General features: G+C 46.6%; 1 protein-coding gene across 1 annotated transcript in view; it reads right to left on the reverse strand.

Moving 5' to 3' along the window:
• Positions 1-3,280: 3,280 nt before the first annotated feature.
• The window catches only part of LOC138769887 (NXPE family member 3-like), a 28,272-nt gene continuing 9,949 nt past the window's right edge, over positions 3,281-21,603 (reverse strand). The window contains exons 4-6 of the mRNA XM_069948625.1: positions 15,770-15,840; positions 13,342-13,557; positions 3,281-5,533 (exon numbers count right to left, since the gene is read on the reverse strand). Coding sequence (XP_069804726.1) covers positions 5,001-5,533; positions 13,342-13,557; positions 15,770-15,840 — 820 coding nt within the window. The 3' untranslated portion in view covers positions 3,281-5,000. The remainder of the gene's footprint in view (positions 5,534-13,341; positions 13,558-15,769; positions 15,841-21,603) is intronic.

The raw sequence follows: 21,603 nt of genomic DNA on the forward strand, positions 1-21,603 counted from the left end.
AAACTCTAGGTGCCTGTGAAATGCCAAAAGGTAAGGCCTGGTACTGGAAATGACAAACTGAACCATTAAGTCTGACTGCTACCCTCAGGAATCTTTGATGGTCTGGGTGGATGGGGACATGATAGTATGCATCCCTTAAATCTAAGGTGGCCATAAAACAATCCTGTGAAAGATTCAAAATGGCTGAAGAAACGGACTCCATCTTAAACCTTTCGTAAGACAAAACCCTGTTAAGAGGTTTAAGATTGATAATGGTTCTGAAAGAACCATTGGGTTTCCTTACCAAAAACAGAGTGGAGTAAAAACCCGTACCACACTCCGCCTCCGGAACGGGAACCAAAACCTTCTTCACGAGTAAATACTGCACCTCCGTAGAAAGTGCTGCCGGTTTTACGGGATCGGATGATAAATCCGTAATGACGAATCTTTCCCCTGGGGAGGACACAAAAGAAAACTTCAAACCGTGCTTTATTGTATCCAATACAAAGGAACTATTGGAAATACCACACCACTGTGACCAAAAAAGAGAAAGACGACCTCCCACGGGGACCTGGCGTCATTGCGCAGGTTTTTTGGTATTGTCTGAACCCTTAAAGAGGAACCCCTTGGATTTTTTGGTGGGCCTCCATTCCTTTCTATTTGTACTAGGATTAGAATTCGTGTTAGGGGCTCTCTGTGTGTTCCTACCTTTTCCCCTAAAAGGACGGCTAGATTGCTGCGGGATCAGAGGGAACCTTTTTTCTGTCCGAAGCCTTCTCGAGAATGTTATCTAAGGCTGGACCGAAAAGCAGGTTGCCTTCACAAGGGACTCCACATAATTTAGATTTTGAGGTGACGTCCCCCTTCCATTCTTTAAGCCACATGGATCTGCGGGCAGAGTTAGAAAGTGCTGCTGAACGAGCGGAGAGTTTAAGAGCATCCGCTGAAGCATCAGACATAAATGAGACAGCATTTTCTAGGGTCTCAAAGGGTTTGAGGAGCTCCTCAGCCGGTGTCCCTTTACTAATCATATCTTTAAGCTCAGACATCCATACCCCTAATGATCTAGAGACTGAAGTTGCTGCCACTAGAGGTTTAAACATGGCAGTGGACGCTTCCCAGTCTTTCTTTAAATAAGTCTCTGCACGTCTGTCCATAGGGTCTTTAAGAGTTGCACAGTCCTCAAAAGGTAGCGCATTAAGTTTAGTAATCTTGGCTACTGGAGGATCTATCTTTGGAGCAAAGCCCCAGGAGTTTGATTCCTCATGGTCAAAGGGGTACTTCCTTTTGAACTGAAAAATAATTGAAAATAGGTGTTTAGTCATATATACCAGTTTACGCCTATACTTGTTTATCTAGGAACAGAAAAACACTCACAGCAGCCGGAACAAAAAATTTCCTATCCGGGTTGGACCATTCGTGTTTAATCAAGGCCTTAATGTTCTGATGAATAGGAAAGACCAAGCGTTTCTTAGGCGCCAGCCCTCCAAACATACGGTCTTGTATAGTATTGGCTTCCGGAACCTCTTCTATGCCCATAGTCTCCCTTACTGCTCTGATCAATGATTCTATATAGTCAGCAGAAGGTGATGGTGTAGCCACTTCTTCCTCCAGACTTTCTACATTAGATGGGCCTGCTTCTGGTTCGTCTATACCCAGCGATAGGTCCTCATCGTCCCCCAAGGAAGATGGAGGCTGACTGTGAACAGACTGCTCCACCTCAATAATAGGGGGTACCGGGGTAGCCAAAGGTAACTGAGAGACAGGTGCTGGTGCAAGTTCTGGAGGAGAAGCTGTGGCAGTGGCTGGAGTCTGAGAGGGCATGGAGGCCTGAAACCAAAAATAAATGTACAAAAGAAGTTTCCCCCCTTTTTTTTTTTTTTTTGGAAAAGACAAAAGAAAAATTCTACCTACCCTAATTTCCTTCTTTATCATGTTCTTCATGTTACGCATAAAAGAGGGTCCCTGCTCCTCAAGGACTCTATTCATACAGCTACCGCAAAGCACCTTAGTGTAAGAACTACTTAATCTTTTCCTACAAACGGGGCAATCTCTGCTCTTAGCATGACTCTTTTTAGTAGGGGCTTGAATCATAGCTGGAGTAGACTCTCATAGTTCAGCGCTTTCAGCCTCCATAGCGATCAATCGAGGTCTTGGAGGTGTAAAACTCTCTGCAGCCGTTGTTCAGAAGCAGTAGAAAAAACGCCAGGCAGCAGTAAAAAGATACTGCTAGAGTACACAGACACTGAGCACTCACCTGGCGTTCTTCTCGGCACCCCTTTTGAATTTGGCGCCGAAAGTCACGTGACCGGCTGGTTCCGCCCCCTCCGCCGCAAGCTGAAAGACGTCACCCTCCCGGCGCTCCACCTGAGCAGGCCGTAGGCCCCGGAAGTTGCCGAACACGGCCAGCAGAGCAACCCCCTCTCCAGCACAATCCAGTACCCATGCCGCAGGGCGCGCGAACGCAGCGCCGCGGATTGGGGCACCGGACCAAGCCGAGGAGGGCCAGGTGAGCTCCGGGGACCCATCTTCTGGAGGTGTCGGGGGAGGAAGCCAGACTTGGAGGCTGCTCCCCACTCGGAGCCTGACGCCGCCGGGAAGCCGGTAAGTTATTACCCGGTAACCCCCAGTCATCTTCTTCATCCAGGGAAGGGAAGGGGAAGAAGCCCTTCCAGCTCCTGCTCCCATGGGGACAGGAAACAGAAACTGACGAGGGAGGGGAGTTTACTTCTTTATATGATCCAGGGATTTCCTGTATCCTGTTTCCTGTCCTATGGGAGTAGGAGGTGGACCTCTCCAGGGGTGCCGTCATAGGGCGAAGAGAGAAAACAGTAGTCTGGGTTAGTGTGGATCAATGGACAAACTGAAAGACTTAACCAATCTCTGGAGTAGTACCTTAGATGCTGCATCTCTGATTGTCAAGAAAAATTCTCAGAATTTTTACCCATGGCAGAATTCGCCCTCAGCAACCTCGTAAGTTCCTCAACACAGTTGTGCCCCCTCTTTTGTAATTATGGGTTTCATCCAGATTTTCCTCCATACCCAACCAAGAGACTCAGTTCACGTCTGTAAAAGAGGTAACCGAAAAACTGTGCACAGTTTGGGCCAAGAGACTTGTGAGTCTAACCTGCCAAACAAAGTCAAATCAAATATGCTAATCGTAAATGTCGTCCAGTTCTTGAACATTTGGTTGGGGATAAGGTCTAGGTATCCACTAAGAACTTACGACTACAGGTCCTCTCAGCAAAATTCGCTCCTCGCTACATAGGTCCTTTTCAGGTCATCAAAATAATAAATCTGGTTTCATTCAAATTGCAGTCGCTCCGTTCTCTATGAGTTCATAATGTATTTCATAAATCTCTGCTCAAGAAATACATTCCGCCTGCAGTATCTAGTCCTCCACCTCCTCCGCTAGTCATACAAGGGGAGTTGGAGCTTGAAGTTGAAAAAATTAAAGATTTTCGTAGGGTCCTTAATTCATTACAGTACTTGGTGCATTGGAAAGGCTATGGTCCGGAAGAGCGAACTTGGGTAACTGCTAGGGATCTCCATGCTCCTGCCTTAGTTAAAATATTTCATTTGTCATTCCCCTCCAAGCCTGGAGGTCTCCCGTCTTACTCTGCACTGGTGGAGCATGTGGCCGGTCCCTTGTCGGCGCTGACCCTGGCAACCAGTCTGGCCGGGTGCCGGGAGAGGGCCAAAGGTGTCCCTAACCACTTGCCAGCTGGGTTTCTAGGGGCGCGGCGGTCGGGGCTTCACCACCCCCGGCCGAGCGGCACAGATACCCTATACTGTGTATCTCTGACTGGCAGCTGGCACCGTCAGTCAGCTAGTAGTGTGTGGTCTGGGGCTGGGGTCTTAGCCCCAATCATGCTCTGGGTCTGGGACTCCAGCCTCCATAAATATACTACTCTATGTGTTCTCCTTGCCTGCGATAGCGTCTCTGTTCCTGAGTGATTTCTTGATCAAGAATTTCTCCTGGATGTCACTAGTTGCTGACCTTGACTTCATTATATTGTGTTTGTCTGTCTTGTCCGCGTGTTTGTGTCACAAATGTGCCGGCCAGGGACTGTCGACCAGTTATCCACTGCCAGTTAGGGCAGTCGGGGTAAATAGGCAGGGACAGCGGGGCAGGTGTTAGTGCTAGGGCACCACATGTCTCATGTGCTCCAGTCCACAAATCCTGATAGATTTCTGATTTTATGCCACTGATACACCAATATCCACTGCTGTCCTGGGAGAAAATCGATATTACTCCTCTCATCCACCAAGGCCCACTGCTGTCCATAGCAGAAATTGAATGATTGGTTTATTGACATAATTTTTTTTTAATTGTCATTTTGCAATTTTTGACACTGTAACAACATCTGTTGAAAAAATCATTACTCTGTAATAGTCCCACTACTATAGTTTGTCTGTTTTAATGAGATTCGTTTGTATGTGATTTACAAATTAGCACGAATCCGACCCAAAATTTGCGAACCTGGCAAAAAATTTCGACTTCTTCGCTCATCTCTAATAATGACCTTCAGGGACATGTCTATGCATTATCATAAAGTTCAGGGAGCACAGTGTGTATTGTAATATATTACTGCTGGAGGACACAGCAGTCTTACATGTTCTCCCATTCCAGGTTTTTACCCCACCATATGTTTTAATTGGTATTCCCATCGTAAGAAAATGAATTGGGGGATAACTAGCTGATTGTAGAGACCCCATGTGATCTCCAGAAAAGGGACTCCAGTCTACTGTTAGAAGTCCTTATGGGGTCTCAGGAACATCTCTCAAATCTCTCAGAGCACAGGATACATAATAAAATAAAATAAAAAATTAAAATACATTTTATATATATATATATATATATATATATATACACACAGTATATGTACAGTCATAATCTTTTATGTATCTATGTAATTGCACAATGCCCATGGAGATACTTTATAATCATTTACATGACTCTTCCTACTAAAACATAGGATTGAAGCATTTTGGTTAATACCAGATATGTGTAATGTTTGTCATTGTGGACATATGTAAGACAACATCAGGTCCACCTCGTTCTTGATGACTGGAGGTTCTGGATGTATATTGTCAGGAAGATAGTGGCAGGACGTCATGTCCCAGGCATCCAGGATTATGACCCCTGACCCCTTGAAGGCTGCCCTCAGTAATGTGTCCAGCTGAAGAGACAACCAGTCACTTCCGTATATCGACTTATAACCCGTGTTGGCCGATTTAATGATCACCGTCGTCTCAGGACTTCTTAATAGCAGAGATGAGATTGCCTGATGGACTCTCTTAAGCCGCTGTATGTAAACCCTCACAGGGTAGGTGGTAAAATGAGCCCATAGAGTCAGCACTATGACAGTGTGAGGTCCTCCACCAATCCCAGCCAAATCAGCTGCTTCATAGTGGAGGTCAGCCATCATGGTCTTGGTAGTCCTTAAAGGTAATCCATGGGCGCGCCATCGCATGATCAGACCAGCATCAGCATCTACGGCTATCAGAGGTCCTGACTGGTAGTTGAGGTGCAGGTCTATCCTCTTGAGACCTCAAAAAAGGGGAAAACAATGTTATTCCATACATATGACTGCTAGATGTAAACCACACAGATAATACAGATTACTATATACCAGACGGAGAAGAGCCTCCCCATGCCCACCATACATATAGTTGCATCCAGTTTTATTTACACAGTGGCACTATCATCATAGTTTAGCCTTTGTGCACTACCACAATGAATTTGGAACAAAGCCACAATTGCAAATAGACAATACTTATTACTATTACATATACTACTCTACAGTAGCCATTTAGGTTAATACTAGTACCAGTCTACTGATTTGGCTTCCAACAGGTATCCACAAATAGCAGTAGTCACTGAGTCTAGCTGTGATGCCCACTACGAGGGTTCAGGTACTTGGTAAATCTGTGTCACAGCCCCAAACCCGGAAGGACTGTACAACAAGGACCAGAGTTCCTTCCTCGCTCCTGTGGCGCACCAGTATTACAAAGCTTTAGTCCTTGGTTTGTTGCCCTTCCAGGGACATAAGGCCTGGACAAGGATATAAAAAATCTGGAGATGAGTGACAATTAATTTCACATGCAATTAGCAAAACACACTCAATAAAGGAGGGTTCTGCCGTTGGGGACCACAGACCACTTCTCATTACCTATGCCTTCTGGCTGATGTTTTGGTCACTTCTGAATTTTGCTGGTGCTTTCACACTGGTGGTAGCATGAGACGGACTCTACAACCCACACAAGTGGCTCAGGTAGTGCAGCTCATCCAGGATGGTACAGTACATCAATACGAGCTGTGGCAAGAAGATTTGCTGTGTCTGTCAGTGTAGTGTCCAGAGGCTGGAGGCGCTACCAGGGGACAGGCCAGTACACCAGGAGACGTGTATAACGCCTGGAGTAGCGGATCCACTGGACCGTCACCAGCGATGGCACTAACCTCACCAGGGAGCGGAGTCTAAGGGGCCGCTGGTTTTCACCACAGCCCGCCGCAAGGCGGGATGGACTTGCTGCGGCAGGCGACCCCCAGGTCGCTACCCCTGGCTTGGTTGCTGGTGACGGCAGGCGAGGCGTGGCAGGAGCAGTAGGCAGGAGATTGCGCAGGCAGAGGACAGAAGGCGTGCTCGCAGGTGGCGGACAGGACTCAGGAACAATGGGAAGGCAGCGGGCAAGGATAGGGACAAGGACTAAGGACAGGAACCAGGGACAAGGACTAAGGTCAGGAACAACAGGGAGCTGGGCCAAACGCTATGGGAAGCATGTAGAGGCTCCAACACGAGGGACAGGGCATGCTGGGATTTATAGGGAGTGATTGGGTGCAACTACCAATTAGGGACGGACTGGCCCTTTAAATCTGAGACAGCCGGCGCGCGCGCCCTAGGAGGCGGGGACGCGCGCGCCGGCCGGCACAGACCGAGACAGGAACGGAGGAGAGGTGAGGCACCCCAGGGGCCGAACTAGCAGCAGCGCCAGGTCCCTACACAAGGACCCCGGCGGCTGCATGAGACAGGAGGCGGTCGCGGCGGCGACCCGGAACGCGGGAAGCCGCCGCGGCCGTGACAACGTGGAGGAGGACATAGGAGGGAAACAACCCAGCAGCAGGACCGCTACCTCCACCTTTGTGCAAGGAGGAACAGGAGGAGCACTGCCAGAGGCCTGCAAAATTACCTACAGCAGGCCACAAATGTACATGTGTCTGCACAAATGGTTATAAACCGACTCCATGAGGATGGTATGAGGGCCTGACATCCACAGATGGGGGTTGTGCTCAAAGCCCAACATGGTGCAGGACGCTTGGCATTCACCAGAGAACACCAGGATTGGCAGATTCACCACTGCTGCCCTGTGCTCTTCACAGATGAGAGCAGGTTCCCACTGAGCACATGGGACAGACGTGACGGAGTCTGGAGGAGAGTGATCTGCTGCCTACAACATCCATCAGCATGAGCGGTTTGGCAGTGGGTCAGAAATGGTGTGGGCTGGCATTACTTTGAGGGGCCGCACACCCCTCCATGTGCTGCCAGAGGTAGCCTGACTGCCATTAGGTACTGAGTTTGTTCCCAAGACTGCACTGTTCCTGCACCAGAGAGTCTTCCCCCGGGGGCCTGGTTGCTGCCAGAACCTATTGTTACCTAAGCTGCTGATGTTCCAGTTGTCCTGCCTGCCTAAGCATGCATTGCTAAACACCAGATGTGACACTTTGCTAGGGGAACATGCCTGTACACACCGAGCGGGTGATCATCTTCAAGTCTTCAGTCGAGTCCTGCGTTCCACATAGGTACTACAAAATCAGGTGAGATGACAACCCTATACCAACCAGCAGAGATGACAACCCTATACCAACCAGCGGAGATGACAACCCTATACCAACCAGCAGAGATGACAACCCTATACCAACCAGCAGAGATGACAACCCTATACCAACCAGCAGAGATGACAACCCTATACCAACCAGCAGAGATGACAACCCTATACCAACCAGCAGAGATGACAACCCTATACCAACCAGCAGAGATGACAACCCTATACCAACCAGCAGAGATGACAACCCTATACCAACCAGCAGAGATGACAACCCTCTACCAACCAGCGGAGATGACAACCCTATACCAACCAGCAGAGATGACAACCCTATACCAACCAGCAGAGATGACAACCCTATACCAACCAGCAGAGATGACAACCCTCTACCAACCAGCAGGGATGACAACCCTCTACCAACCAGCAGGGATGACAACCCTCTACCAACCAGCAGGGATGACAACCCTCTACCAACCAGCAGGGATGACAACCCTCTACCAACCAGCAGGGATGACAACCCTCTACCAACCAGCAGGGATGACAACCCTCTACCAACCAGCAGGGATGACAACCCTCTACCAACCACGGGACGATCATGGGGATATGAGATCCAGCACTCCCAATACGTGTAGATGAGAAGGTTAGAAAACTAAAACATAACCTTTAATGATAAAGCTAAAATAATATGTTAAAACCAACGCGTTTCGCGCAGCAGCGCTTAATCATGGTTACAATGAGGTAGTGAACATGTGAATCATTAAAAGGATACATGGACCAATCAACTGCACCATTCAAAACCACACATGTGTTAGTTAATTGCAGGTCCAAATCTACACGTCATTTCAGAGCGGTCATGTGACCGTGCATATCACCTGTGCTAAAGGAGAAAAAAGAAAGGAATGCCAAGGATTAAATATCTACGTATAATAATATAATAAGTCATTTCTAAAGTTCATTCCGTGCGGCATCCTAGTGTCCAATCGGAATATATACTCTGCGTCTTTGTAAAAAAGTTTTTTCTTCCAATCTCCTCCACGCGGAGGGCTGGGGACTTTCTTAATGCCATAGCATGTAAAGCCTGCAATCTCTCCGTTGTGGTGTTCTAAAAAGTGCTTTGTTGCTCCCGAAGCATTGAGTCCAGTGCCACTTCTTATACCTTGTAAATGTTCTCCTATACGTTTTTTTAGGGGACGTGTAGTGCACCCTACATATTTTAGATCACATATCGTGCACTCTATGATATAGACAACGTGGTGGCTATTGCAATTTATGAAATCCTGGATTTTGAATGATTGATTATTGGCACTATTGGAAAAACTTTTCTTGGTGTCAAGGTATTTACAGGTTTGGCACCTATTTACACCACATATGTAATTTCCTGTTACTTTGTTCTTGCTTTCACTGCTGTCTGCAGTGAATGCACTAGGTGATAACATGTCCCGAAGTGACCTTCCTCGTTTGGCCACACACCGATGTCCTTGTTCCAGGATCTCTGCCAATACCTCGTCCTGTCTCAGTAGGGGTAAGTTTTTATTTATTATTTTAACTATTTCTTCATACTCCATGCTGTAACGGGTCGAGAAGGTTATTGGTACAGTGGTTTGTTGTAATATGGAATTTTGTTGGGATTCTCTTTCCATAAGTAAAGTGTCTCTATTTTTTCCATTTACTATATTTTTTGCTCTCTTTAGAGTTCCTTGTTTGTAACCTCTTTCTTTTAGACGCAACATAGCTTGGTTACATTGTTCACCAAAATCTTTATCATCGGAACAAGACCGTTTGATTCTGGTGAACTCACCCACTGGTATGGACCTTAATGTGTGGTTAGGATGGTTGCTGGTGGCATATAGTATGGTATTTCCAGCAGTGCTTTTACGGTACAGGGAGGTATGGACGGTGTTTAATTTTATTGATGATTTTAATTATATATCCAGGAAGGGTATTTCCCATTTTTGTAAGTTTGCTGTGAAACGTAAATTGTTGCAGTTGTTGTTGATGTATTCCAGGAAGTTTCTCACTTGATCCTCCTTTCCTGTCCACACAATTAAAATGTCATCTATAAAGCGGCCGTACCATTTGATACGGTCGCTAAATGGGTTTTGAGCGGAGAAAATATACTGTTCCTCCCACCATGCTACGTAAAGACCAGCCAGGGTGGGTGAGAATCTCGCACCCATTGGGGCTCCCTGAATCTGTAGAAAAAACTCCCCATTGAAAACAAAAAATTTATGTTTAAGTAGGAAAGCCGTTACCTCTATGATATATTCCCGTAATTCATGTGTATAATCACTATATTTATAGAGGTGATGCGCAAGTGCAGTCAGGGCCAGGTTATGTGGGATGGATGGATATAGCGAAACCACATCGCAGCTGAGCCACATGTTGACAATTTCATAAATTGCAATAGCCACCACGTTGTCTATATCATAGAGTGCACGATATGTGATCTAAAATATGTAGGGTGCACTACACGTCCCCTAAAAAAACGTATAGGAGAACATTTACAAGGTATAAGAAGTGGCACTGGACTCAATGCTTCGGGAGCAACAAAGCACTTTTTAGAACACCACAACGGAGAGATTGCAGGCTTTACATGCTATGGCATTAAGAAAGTCCCCAGCCCTCCGCGTGGAGGAGATTGGAAGAAAAAACTTTTTTACAAAGAAGCAGAGTATATATTCCGATTGGACACTAGGATGCCGCACGGAATGAACTTTAGAAATGACTTATTATATTATTATACGTAGATATTTAATCCTTGGCATTCCTTTCTTTTTTCTCCTTTAGCACAGGTGATATGCACGGTCACATGACCGCTCTGAAATGACGTGTAGATTTGGACCTGCAATTAACTAACACATGTGTGGTTTTGAATGGTGCAGTTGATTGGTCCATGTATCCTTTTAATGATTCACATGTTCACTACCTCATTGTAACCATGATTAAGCGCTGCTGCGCGAAACGCGTTGGTTTTAACATATTATTTTAGCTTTATCATTAAAGGTTATGTTTTAGTTTTCTAACCTTCTCATCTACACGTATTGGGAGTGCTGGATCTCATATCCCCATGATCGTCCCGTAGTGAACACAAGCCTGGCTGTTGCTGCAGGATCCGTGCACCCAACCCCCACCCGAACCATTGGGACATATTTTGTTCACACATGTGAGGTGAGCTGGTCTGAACTTTTTCTTTCTCGTACCCTCTACCAACCAGCAGAGATGACAACCCTCTACCAACCAGCAGAGATGACAACCCTCTACCAACCAGCAGGGATGACAACCCTATACCAACCAGCAGAGATGACAACCCTTTACCAACCAGCAGGGATGACAACCCTATACCAACCAGCAGAGATGACAACCCTATACCAACCAGCAGAGATGACAACCCTCTACCAACCAGCGGAGAAAACAACCCTCTACCAACCAGCAGAGATGACAACCCTCTACCAACCAGCAGAGATGGCAACCCTCTACCAACCAGCAGGGATGACAACCCTATACCAACCAGCAGAGATGACAACCCTATACCAACCAGCAGAGATGACAACCCTCTACCAACCAACAGGGATGACAACCCTATACCAACCAGCAGAGATGACAACCCTCTACCAACCAGCAGAGATGGCAACCCTCTACTAACCAGCAGGGATGACAACCCTCTACCAACCAGCAGAGATGACAACCCTATACCAACCAGCAGAGATGACAACCCTATACCAACCAGTGGAGAAAACAACCCCTTACTAATCAGTGGAGAAGACAACCCTCTACCAACCAGCAGAGATGACAACCCTCTACCAACCAGCAGAGATGACAACCCTATACCAACCAGCAGAGATGACAACCCTATACCAACCAGCAGAGATGACAACCCTATACCAACCAGCAGAGATGACAACCCTCTACCAACCAGCAGAGATGACAACCCTCTACCAACCAGCAGAGATGACAACCCTCTACCAACCAGCAGAGATGGCAACCCTCTACTAACCAGCAGGGATGACAACCCTCTACCAACCAGCAGAGATGACAACCCTATACCAACCAGCAGAGATGACAACCCTATACCAACCAGTGGAGAAAACAACCCCTTACTAATCAGTGGAGAAGACAACCCTCTACCAACCAGCAGAGATGACAACCCTCTACCAACCAGCAGAGATGACAACCCTATACCAACCAGCAGAGATGACAACCCTATACCAACCAGCAGAGATGACAACCCTCTACCAACCAGCAGGTATGACAACCCTCTACCAACCAGCAGAGATGACAACCCTCTACCAACCAGCAGGGATGACAACCCTTTACCAACCAGCAGAGATGACAACCCTATACCAACCAGCAGAGATGACAACCCTCTACCAACCAGCAGAGATGACAACCCTATACCAACCAGCAGAGATGACAACCCTCTACCAACCAGCAGAGATGATAACCCTCTACCAACCAGCAGGGATGACAACCCTATACCAACCAGTGGAGAAAACAATCCCTTACTGATCAGTGGAGAAGACAACCCTTTACCTGCGCATGGTGTAGCCATGTGCTGCATCTGTTTCTTGGGGATATAGTGTAGGTTTAGATCTCTGCTTGCTGGCTGTGAATGAAAACATTCTAGTTCCATCTAGACTCAAAGAACATCCATAACACTTACAAAATACAGAGCTGTACATAGGTACATAGGCCTGCATTGACTGACAGCAAGCAGAGTTAGAACTATAATGTGTCATATTACAGAAACCTAGGCTCAGGGACACATGTAAAGGCCCTATCCCACAGCCGACTGAGAGGAGCAAACGAGCACTATTACCGCTCTTTTGCTCCTCGTTCCCCACTCGCTGCCGCCGCTATTCCACACGGCAGCAGCAAGCGGGTGAGTGCGGGAGGGGCCGCGGGGAAGGTGCGGGGGGCTGCCCGGGTGCCCTATTCTATGGACCGACGGCAGCAGATCGTTGCTGTATGAGTCGTTTGTCTTTCAACATGTTTGAAAGACAAACGACGCAACGATCAGCCGACATGAACGATGTCGGCTGATCATTGCCTTCTATTCCACGGGACGATTATCGGCCGTAACAGCTGATAATCGTTCCGTGGAATACGGCCTTAAGTGTATGGAAGCAGCACTTTCACTAGTGAACAGGTGCATGGAGATGATGCAGATGATGTCTCCTGGGGGTCGGGTTACCAAGTCAATAGACAGCTAACCCAGTGCCAAGACAGGAGATCACATGTCCTGTGTCTACAAAGGGAGGCGGGAAGAGGGAGTAGCGGGTTGTCAGAGTGGACACAGAGGAGATGAATTTAGACATCCAGAGCGGAAAAGAATAAGAAAAAAACATGACAAGGGTGCAAGATGGGACCAGGTGAAATCTTTGACTTGTTGACTTCATTAGAGGGTTGGCTGTGAGATCTTCCTGTTCTTGTGGTTTTACCGTTTGTATTGATTGCAACATAGAAAATAGAAAAGATCACAAAAAGGAAAACTCTCATCTCATGGTGAAAGACATCTGAGCAGTTAAGTGAACTTCTTACCGGGAATAAATCTCTCCAGATATTCAAACCACTGGCGGAGAGTTGAGTCCCCAAACATGTGGATGTCTTTCCCTTTCAGGCAGGTGAGAGCGTCCACAGGTCGAGGGAAATGGCGTCCTAAGCATGTGAGTGATGTCCAGCTATCATTATAATAGAACCCAGAGGGCCGCAGAGGCTCCTGGCCAGGTCTGCAGACCGAGAGGTTAGAGGTGAGGCCTACAAGACAAAGGAGAGGTGAGGATGAGATGGGGAGAAGGATGAGGAGCCTGTACACCATCGGCTGAACCTTCTTCCACTGACATCCCCATGCATATTGACATTCAGCAAGGCCGAACATTCATGTTTTCCAATATTGGGGAAGGGGTAAGCCACAGACAGGCTCTAGCAAACAACCAAAAGTAAAGGCAAACAGGTTCATATGAAGTGCACAAATACAATAATGTAAAAAAAAATATCAAAATATCAATATGCTTCATTAACAATACAGACAAAAACAATCAAAAAGTTAAAAACACTTGAAACATATACTACACAACTCCACTCCTGGCTCAGATGCAGAACAGTGTGTCGCCACTCACCCCCTACTGGTACAAAGGGGAACACATAGCAGTATCATTAGTGCACATGTCTGCCAATAATTACATGTATCTGTATATACATAACCATATACAAACAATATAAACTACATGGCCAAGCCTAAAGTGCATCAATAACAAATATAGTGCAACAGATCCACAAGGCAAGCCAACTGAGTCAGCAGAGATGAAACAGGTAAAAAAAGGCAATATGGCCAGAGTAAGGGGAGGAGAAAATGCCCCTCGTGTTGCGTTCTATAAGAGAACTTCCTCAGGGCAGTATTATAGTAGTTATATTCTTGTATATAGGAGCAGTATTATAGTAGTTATATTCTTGTATATAGGAGCAGTATTATAGTAGTTATATTCCTGTATATAGGAGTAGTATTATAGTAGTTATATTCCTGTATATAGGAGGCAGTATTATAGTAGTTATATTCCTGTATATAGGAGCAGTATTATAGCAGTTATATTCCTGTATATAGGAGCAGTATTATAGTAGTTATATTCTTGTATATAGGAGCAGTATTATAGTAGTTATATTCTTGTATATAGGAGCAGTATTATAGTAGTTATATTCTTGTATATAGGAGTAGTATTATAGTAGTTATATTCTTGTATATAGGAGCAGTATTATAGTAGTTATATTCCTGTATATAGGAGCAGTATTATAGAAGTTATATTCTTGTATATAGGAGCAGTATTATAGTAGTTATATTCCTGTATATAGGGAGCAGTAGTATAGTAGTTATATTCTTGTATATAGGAGCAGTATTATAGTAGTTATATTCTTGTATATAGGAGCAGTATTATAGTAGTTATATTCTTGTATATAGGGAGCAGTATTATAGTAGTTATATTCTTGTATATAGGAGCAGTATTATAGTAGTTATATTCTTGTATATAGGGAGCAGTATTATAGTAGTTATATTCTTGTATATAGGAGCAGTATTATAGTAGTTATATTCTTGTATATAGGAGCAGTATTATAGTAGTTATATTCTTGTATATAGGGGCAGTATTATATTAGTTGTATTCTTGTATATAGGAGCAGTATTATAGTAGTTATATTCTTGTATATAGGAGCAGTATTATAGTAGTTACATTCTTGTATATAAGAGAGGTATTATAGTAGTTATATTCTTGTATATAGGAGCAGTATTATAGTAGTTATATTCTTGTATATAAGAGCAGTATTATAGTAGTTATATTCCTATATATAGGGAGCAGTATTATAATAGTTATATTCCTGTATATAGGGGGCAGTATTATAGTAGTTATATTCTTGTATATAGGAGCAGTATTATAGTAGTTATATTCTTGTATATAGGAGCAGTATTATAGTAGTTACATTCTTGTATATAGGAGCAGTATTATAGTAGTTATATTCTTGTATATAGGAGCAGTATTATAGTAGTTACATTCTTGTATATAGGAGCAGTATTATAGTAGTTATATTCCTGTATATAGGAGCAGTATTATAGTAGTTATATTCTTGTATATAGGAGCAGTATGATAGTAGTAATATTCGTGTATGTAGGAGCAGTATTACAGTAGTTATATTCTTGTATATAGGGAGCAGTATTATAGTAGTTATATTCCTGTATATAGGGGCAATATTATAGTAGTTATATTCTTGTATATAGGAGCAGTATTATAGTAGTTATATTCCTGTATATAGGAGCAGTATTATAGTAGTTATATTCTTGTATATAGGAGCAGTATTATAGTAGTTACATTCTTGTATATAGGAGAGGTATTATAGTATTTATTTCTCCAGAAAATTATACATAGGAAGTTGCAATAGATGATAGAAGTCCAGTTGTATAACATATAATCCAACAGGATCTTACCTCTTGAGCTGTTGTCTGACATGACAATAATTGTAGGTACCGAGCCAGTGATAATTATATCAGTGACAGAGCTGGAAAATCAGAAACAGTTTAAAACAAAAACACTATATTATCAGTACCATAGCTTTTAACAGGATATAAAAGAAATCACATTATACTGTAGGTGTACAGCTTTCTATAGCAGCTATATACCCTATATACAAAGAATAGGGGATAAATGGGGGTCTGACTATGGATGGGGGTCCAAAGTCTTACATCAGAATTAAGTACAGGATGTCCATTTGCATCCCTGCTCTGTTCATTGTCTATGGGATAAACAGTGATTTATAAAGAGAAAAAAACTATGTTCTCATCTTTAGCATCTATGCTATTTGATGTATCCCATTATTTTATTAGCCTTGGCAGCTGCTGCCTGGCACTGATCACTATAGATGAGGTTACTGTCCACTAATACCCCCAGGTCCTTTTTTGAAGTTTTATCTAGTGTTTTAATGCTTAGCACATAACTGTACTTATTATTCCAAGTGCATAACCTTACATTTATCCACATTAAACATCATTTTCCATTTCACCGCCCAAGCCTCCAGCTTCTCCAAATCCCTCTGTAATATGATATTATCCTCCTCTGTGCTGATTACTTTACCCAATTTAGTATCATCTGCAAAAATGGAGATTCTACTCTGTTGCCCCTCTACAAGGTCATTAGTAAAAATGCGGTTCTGGGAAGAAACAGAGTGCTGCACCTCACACCTATGGCTGATACTAGTGCCGCTTGGCTAAATATAAAACACATCAGAATTTTGTGTATGAATTGATCAAGCCATACTGCCCCATGTACCTCGTGCCGGTATCTGATACACATGGGTCCCTACACTAAGTCCACACCGTGCCAGTCAGTGGCCACCAACCCCGCAGGCGTGCACAGTCAGGGAACGGGGGCCATGGGACGGCCCTGCGACCCCCATGCCACAGGACCAGACCCAAAAACACCACACCAGAACCCGGCCAGCACCGCCGGCGGAGAAGGTCGCCCCCAAGCAGCACAAGTCTGGATAAGGTATTGCGCTCACCATAGCTGCAGCAAACAGAATGGGAAAAAACAGGAGGGATTAAAACCATGTGCACTCAGGTGTCTCCTGCTAATTGCGGTCATGTGGGTCTCACCAGGAGGAGTGCAAAACACGGAGAAAAGAGAGAAACAAAATGCGGTTCAGGGAAGAAACAGAGTGCTGCACCTCACACCTATGGCTGATACTAGTGCCGCTTGGCTAAATATAAAACACATCAGAATTTTGTGTATGAATTGATCAAGCCATACTGCCCCATGTACCTCGTGCCGGTATCTGATACACATGGGTCCCTACACTAAGTCCACACCGTGCCAGTCAGTGGCCACCAACCCCGCAGGCGTGCACAGTCAGGGAACGGGGGCCATGGGACGGCCCTGCGACCCCCATGCCACAGGACCAGACCCAAAAACACCACACCAGAACCCGGCCAGCACCGCCGGCGGAGAAGGTCGCCCCCAAGCAGCACAAGTCTGGATAAGGTATTGCGCTCACCATAGCTGCAGCAAACAGAATGGGAAAAAACAGGAGGGATTAAAACCATGTGCACTCAGGTGTCTCCTGCTAATTGCGGTCATGTGGGTCTCACCAGGAGGAGTGCAAAACACGGAGAAAAGAGAGAAACAAAATGCGGTTCAGGGAAGAAACAGAGTGCTGCACCTCACACCTATGGCTGATACTAGTGCCGCTTGGCTAAATATAAAACACATCAGAATTTTGTGTATGAATTGATCAAGCCATACTGCCCCATGTACCTCGTGCCGGTATCTGATACACATGGGTCCCTACACTAAGTCCACACCGTGCCAGTCAGTGGCCACCAACCCCGCAGGCGTGCACAGTCAGGGAACGGGGGCCATGGGACGGCCCTGCGACCCCCATGCCACAGGACCAGACCCAAAAACACCACACCAGAACCCGGCCAGCACCGCCGGCGGAGAAGGTCGCCCCCAAGCAGCACAAGTCTGGATAAGGTATTGCGCTCACCATAGCTGCAGCAAACAGAATGGGAAAAAACAGGAGGGATTAAAACCATGTGCACTCAGGTGTCTCCTGCTAATTGCGGTCATGTGGGTCTCACCAGGAGGAGTGCAAAACACGGAGAAAAGAGAGAAACAAAATGCGGTTCAGGGAAGAAACAGAGTGCTGCACCTCACACCTATGGCTGATACTAGTGCCGCTTGGCTAAATATAAAACACATCAGAATTTTGTGTATGAATTGATCAAGCCATACTGCCCCATGTACCTCGTGCCGGTATCTGATACACATGGGTCCCTACACTAAGTCCACACCGTGCCAGTCAGTGGCCACCAACCCCGCAGGCGTGCACAGTCAGGGAACGGGGGCCATGGGACGGCCCTGCGACCCCCATGCCACAGGACCAGACCCAAAAACACCACACCAGAACCCGGCCAGCACCGCCGGCGGAGAAGGTCGCCCCCAAGCAGCACAAGTCTGGATAAGGTATTGCGCTCACCATAGCTGCAGCAAACAGAATGGGAAAAAACAGGAGGGATTAAAACCATGTGCACTCAGGTGTCTCCTGCTAATTGCGGTCATGTGGGTCTCACCAGGAGGAGTGCAAAACACGGAGAAAAGAGAGAAACAAAATGCGGTTCAGGGAAGAAACAGAGTGCTGCACCTCACACCTATGGCTGATACTAGTGCCGCTTGGCTAAATATAAAACACATCAGAATTTTGTGTATGAATTGATCAAGCCATACTGCCCCATGTACCTCGTGCCGGTATCTGATACACATGGGTCCCTACACTAAGTCCACACCGTGCCAGTCAGTGGCCACCAACCCCGCAGGCGTGCACAGTCAGGGAACGGGGGCCATGGGACGGCCCTGCGACCCCCATGCCACAGGACCAGACCCAAAAACACCACACCAGAACCCGGCCAGCACCGCCGGCGGAGAAGGTCGCCCCCAAGCAGCACAAGTCTGGATAAGGTATTGCGCTCACCATAGCTGCAGCAAACAGAATGGGAAAAAACAGGAGGGATTAAAACCATGTGCACTCAGGTGTCTCCTGCTAATTGCGGTCATGTGGGTCTCACCAGGAGGAGTGCAAAACACGGAGAAAAGAGAGAAACAAAATGCGGTTCAGGGAAGAAACAGAGTGCTGCACCTCACACCTATGGCTGATACTAGTGCCGCTTGGCTAAATATAAAACACATCAGAATTTTGTGTATGAATTGATCAAGCCATACTGCCCCATGTACCTCGTGCCGGTATCTGATACACATGGGTCCCTACACTAAGTCCACACCGTGCCAGTCAGTGGCCACCAACCCCGCAGGCGTGCACAGTCAGGGAACGGGGGCCATAGCTATGGTGAGTGCAATACCTTATCCAGACTTGTGCTGTTTGGGGGCAGCTTCCTCCGCCGGTGGTGCTGGCTGGGTTTTGGTGTGGCATTTTTGGGTCTGGTCCTGTGGCATGGGGGTTGCAGGGCCGTTCCATGGCCTCCCTTCCCTGACTGTGCACGCCTGCGGGGGTGGTGGTCGCTGACTGGCACAGTGTGGACTTAGTGTAGGGACCCATGTGTATCAGATACCTGCACGCGGTACATGGGGCAGTGTGGCTTGATCAATTCACATACAGAATTCTGATGTTTTTTATGCAGCCGAGAGGTACTAGTATTAGCCATAGGTGTGAGGTGCAGCACTCTTTTTCTTCCCTGAACCGTATTTTGTTTCTCTCTTTTCTCCGTGTTTTGCACTCCTCCTGGTGAGACCCACATGACCGCAATTAGCAGGAGACACCTGAGTGCTCATGGTTTTATTCCCTCCTGTCTGTCCCATTCTATCTTTGATAGCTATGGTGAGTGCAATACCTTATCCAGACTTGTGCTGTTTGGGGGCAGCTTCCTCCGCCGGTGGTGCTGGCTGGGTTTTGGTGTGGCATTTTTGGGTCTGGTCCTGTGGCATGGGGGTTGCAGGGCCGTTCCATGGCCTCCCTTCCCTGACTGTGCACGCCTGCGGGGGTGGTGGTCGCTGACTGGCACAGTGTGGACTTAGTGTAGGGACCCATGTGTATCAGATACCTGCACGCGGTACATGGGGCAGTGTGGCTTGATCAATTCACATACAGAATTCTGATGTTTTTTATGCAGCCGAGAGGTACTAGTATTAGCCATAGGTGTGAGGTGCAGCACTCTTTTTCTTCCCTGAACCGTATTTTGTTTCTCTCTTTTCTCCGTGTTTTGCACTCCTCCTGGTGAGACCCACATGACCGCAATTAGCAGGAGACACCTGAGTGCTCATGGTTTTATTCCCTCCTGTCTGTCCCATTCTATCTTTGATAGCTATGGTGAGTGCAATACCTTATCCAGACTTGTGCTGTTTGGGGGCAGCTTCCTCCGCCGGTGGTGCTGGCTGGGTTTTGGTGTGGCATTTTTGGGTCTGGTCCTGTGGCATGGGGGTTGCAGGGCCGTTCCATGGCCTCCCTTCCCTGACTGTGCACGCCTGCGGGGGTGGTGGTCGCTGACTGGCACAGTGTGGACTTAGTGTAGGGACCCATGTGTATCAGATACCTGCACGCGGTACATGGGGCAGTGTGGCTTGATCAATTCACATACAGAATTCTGATGTTTTTTATGCAGCCGAGAGGTACTAGTATTAGCCATAGGTGTGAGGTGCAGCACTCTTTTTCTTCCCTGAACCGTATTTTGTTTCTCTCTTTTCTCCGTGTTTTGCACTCCTCCTGGTGAGACCCACATGACCGCAATTAGCAGGAGACACCTGAGTGCTCATGGTTTTATTCCCTCCTGTCTGTCCCATTCTATCTTTGATAGCTATGGTGAGTGCAATACCTTATCCAGACTTGTGCTGTTTGGGGGCAGCTTCCTCCGCCGGTGGTGCTGGCTGGGTTTTGGTGTGGCATTTTTGGGTCTGGTCCTGTGGCATGGGGGTTGCAGGGCCGTTCCATGGCCTCCCTTCCCTGACTGTGCACGCCTGCGGGGGTGGTGGTCGCTGACTGGCACAGTGTGGACTTAGTGTAGGGACCCATGTGTATCAGATACCTGCACGCGGTACATGGGGCAGTGTGGCTTGATCAATTCACATACAGAATTCTGATGTTTTTTATGCAGCCGAGAGGTACTAGTATTAGCCATAGGTGTGAGGTGCAGCACTCTTTTTCTTCCCTGAACCGTATTTTGTTTCTCTCTTTTCTCCGTGTTTTGCACTCCTCCTGGTGAGACCCACATGACCGCAATTAGCAGGAGACACCTGAGTGCTCATGGTTTTATTCCCTCCTGTCTGTCCCATTCTATCTTTGATAGCTATGGTGAGTGCAATACCTTATCCAGACTTGTGCTGTTTGGGGGCAGCTTCCTCCGCCGGTGGTGCTGGCTGGGTTTTGGTGTGGCATTTTTGGGTCTGGTCCTGTGGCATGGGGGTTGCAGGGCCGTTCCATGGCCTCCCTTCCCTGACTGTGCACGCCTGCGGGGGTGGTGGTCGCTGACTGGCACAGTGTGGACTTAGTGTAGGGACCCATGTGTATCAGATACCTGCACGCGGTACATGGGGCAGTGTGGCTTGATCAATTCACATACAGAATTCTGATGTTTTTTATGCAGCCGAGAGGTACTAGTATTAGCCATAGGTGTGAGGTGCAGCACTCTTTTTCTTCCCTGAACCGTATTTTGTTTCTCTCTTTTCTCCGTGTTTTGCACTCCTCCTGGTGAGACCCACATGACCGCAATTAGCAGGAGACACCTGAGTGCTCATGGTTTTATTCCCTCCTGTCTGTCCC

Source organism: Dendropsophus ebraccatus, chromosome 1 (genome assembly GCF_027789765.1).
Source record: "Dendropsophus ebraccatus isolate aDenEbr1 chromosome 1, aDenEbr1.pat, whole genome shotgun sequence".
NCBI lineage: Eukaryota > Metazoa > Chordata > Amphibia > Anura > Hylidae > Dendropsophus > Dendropsophus ebraccatus.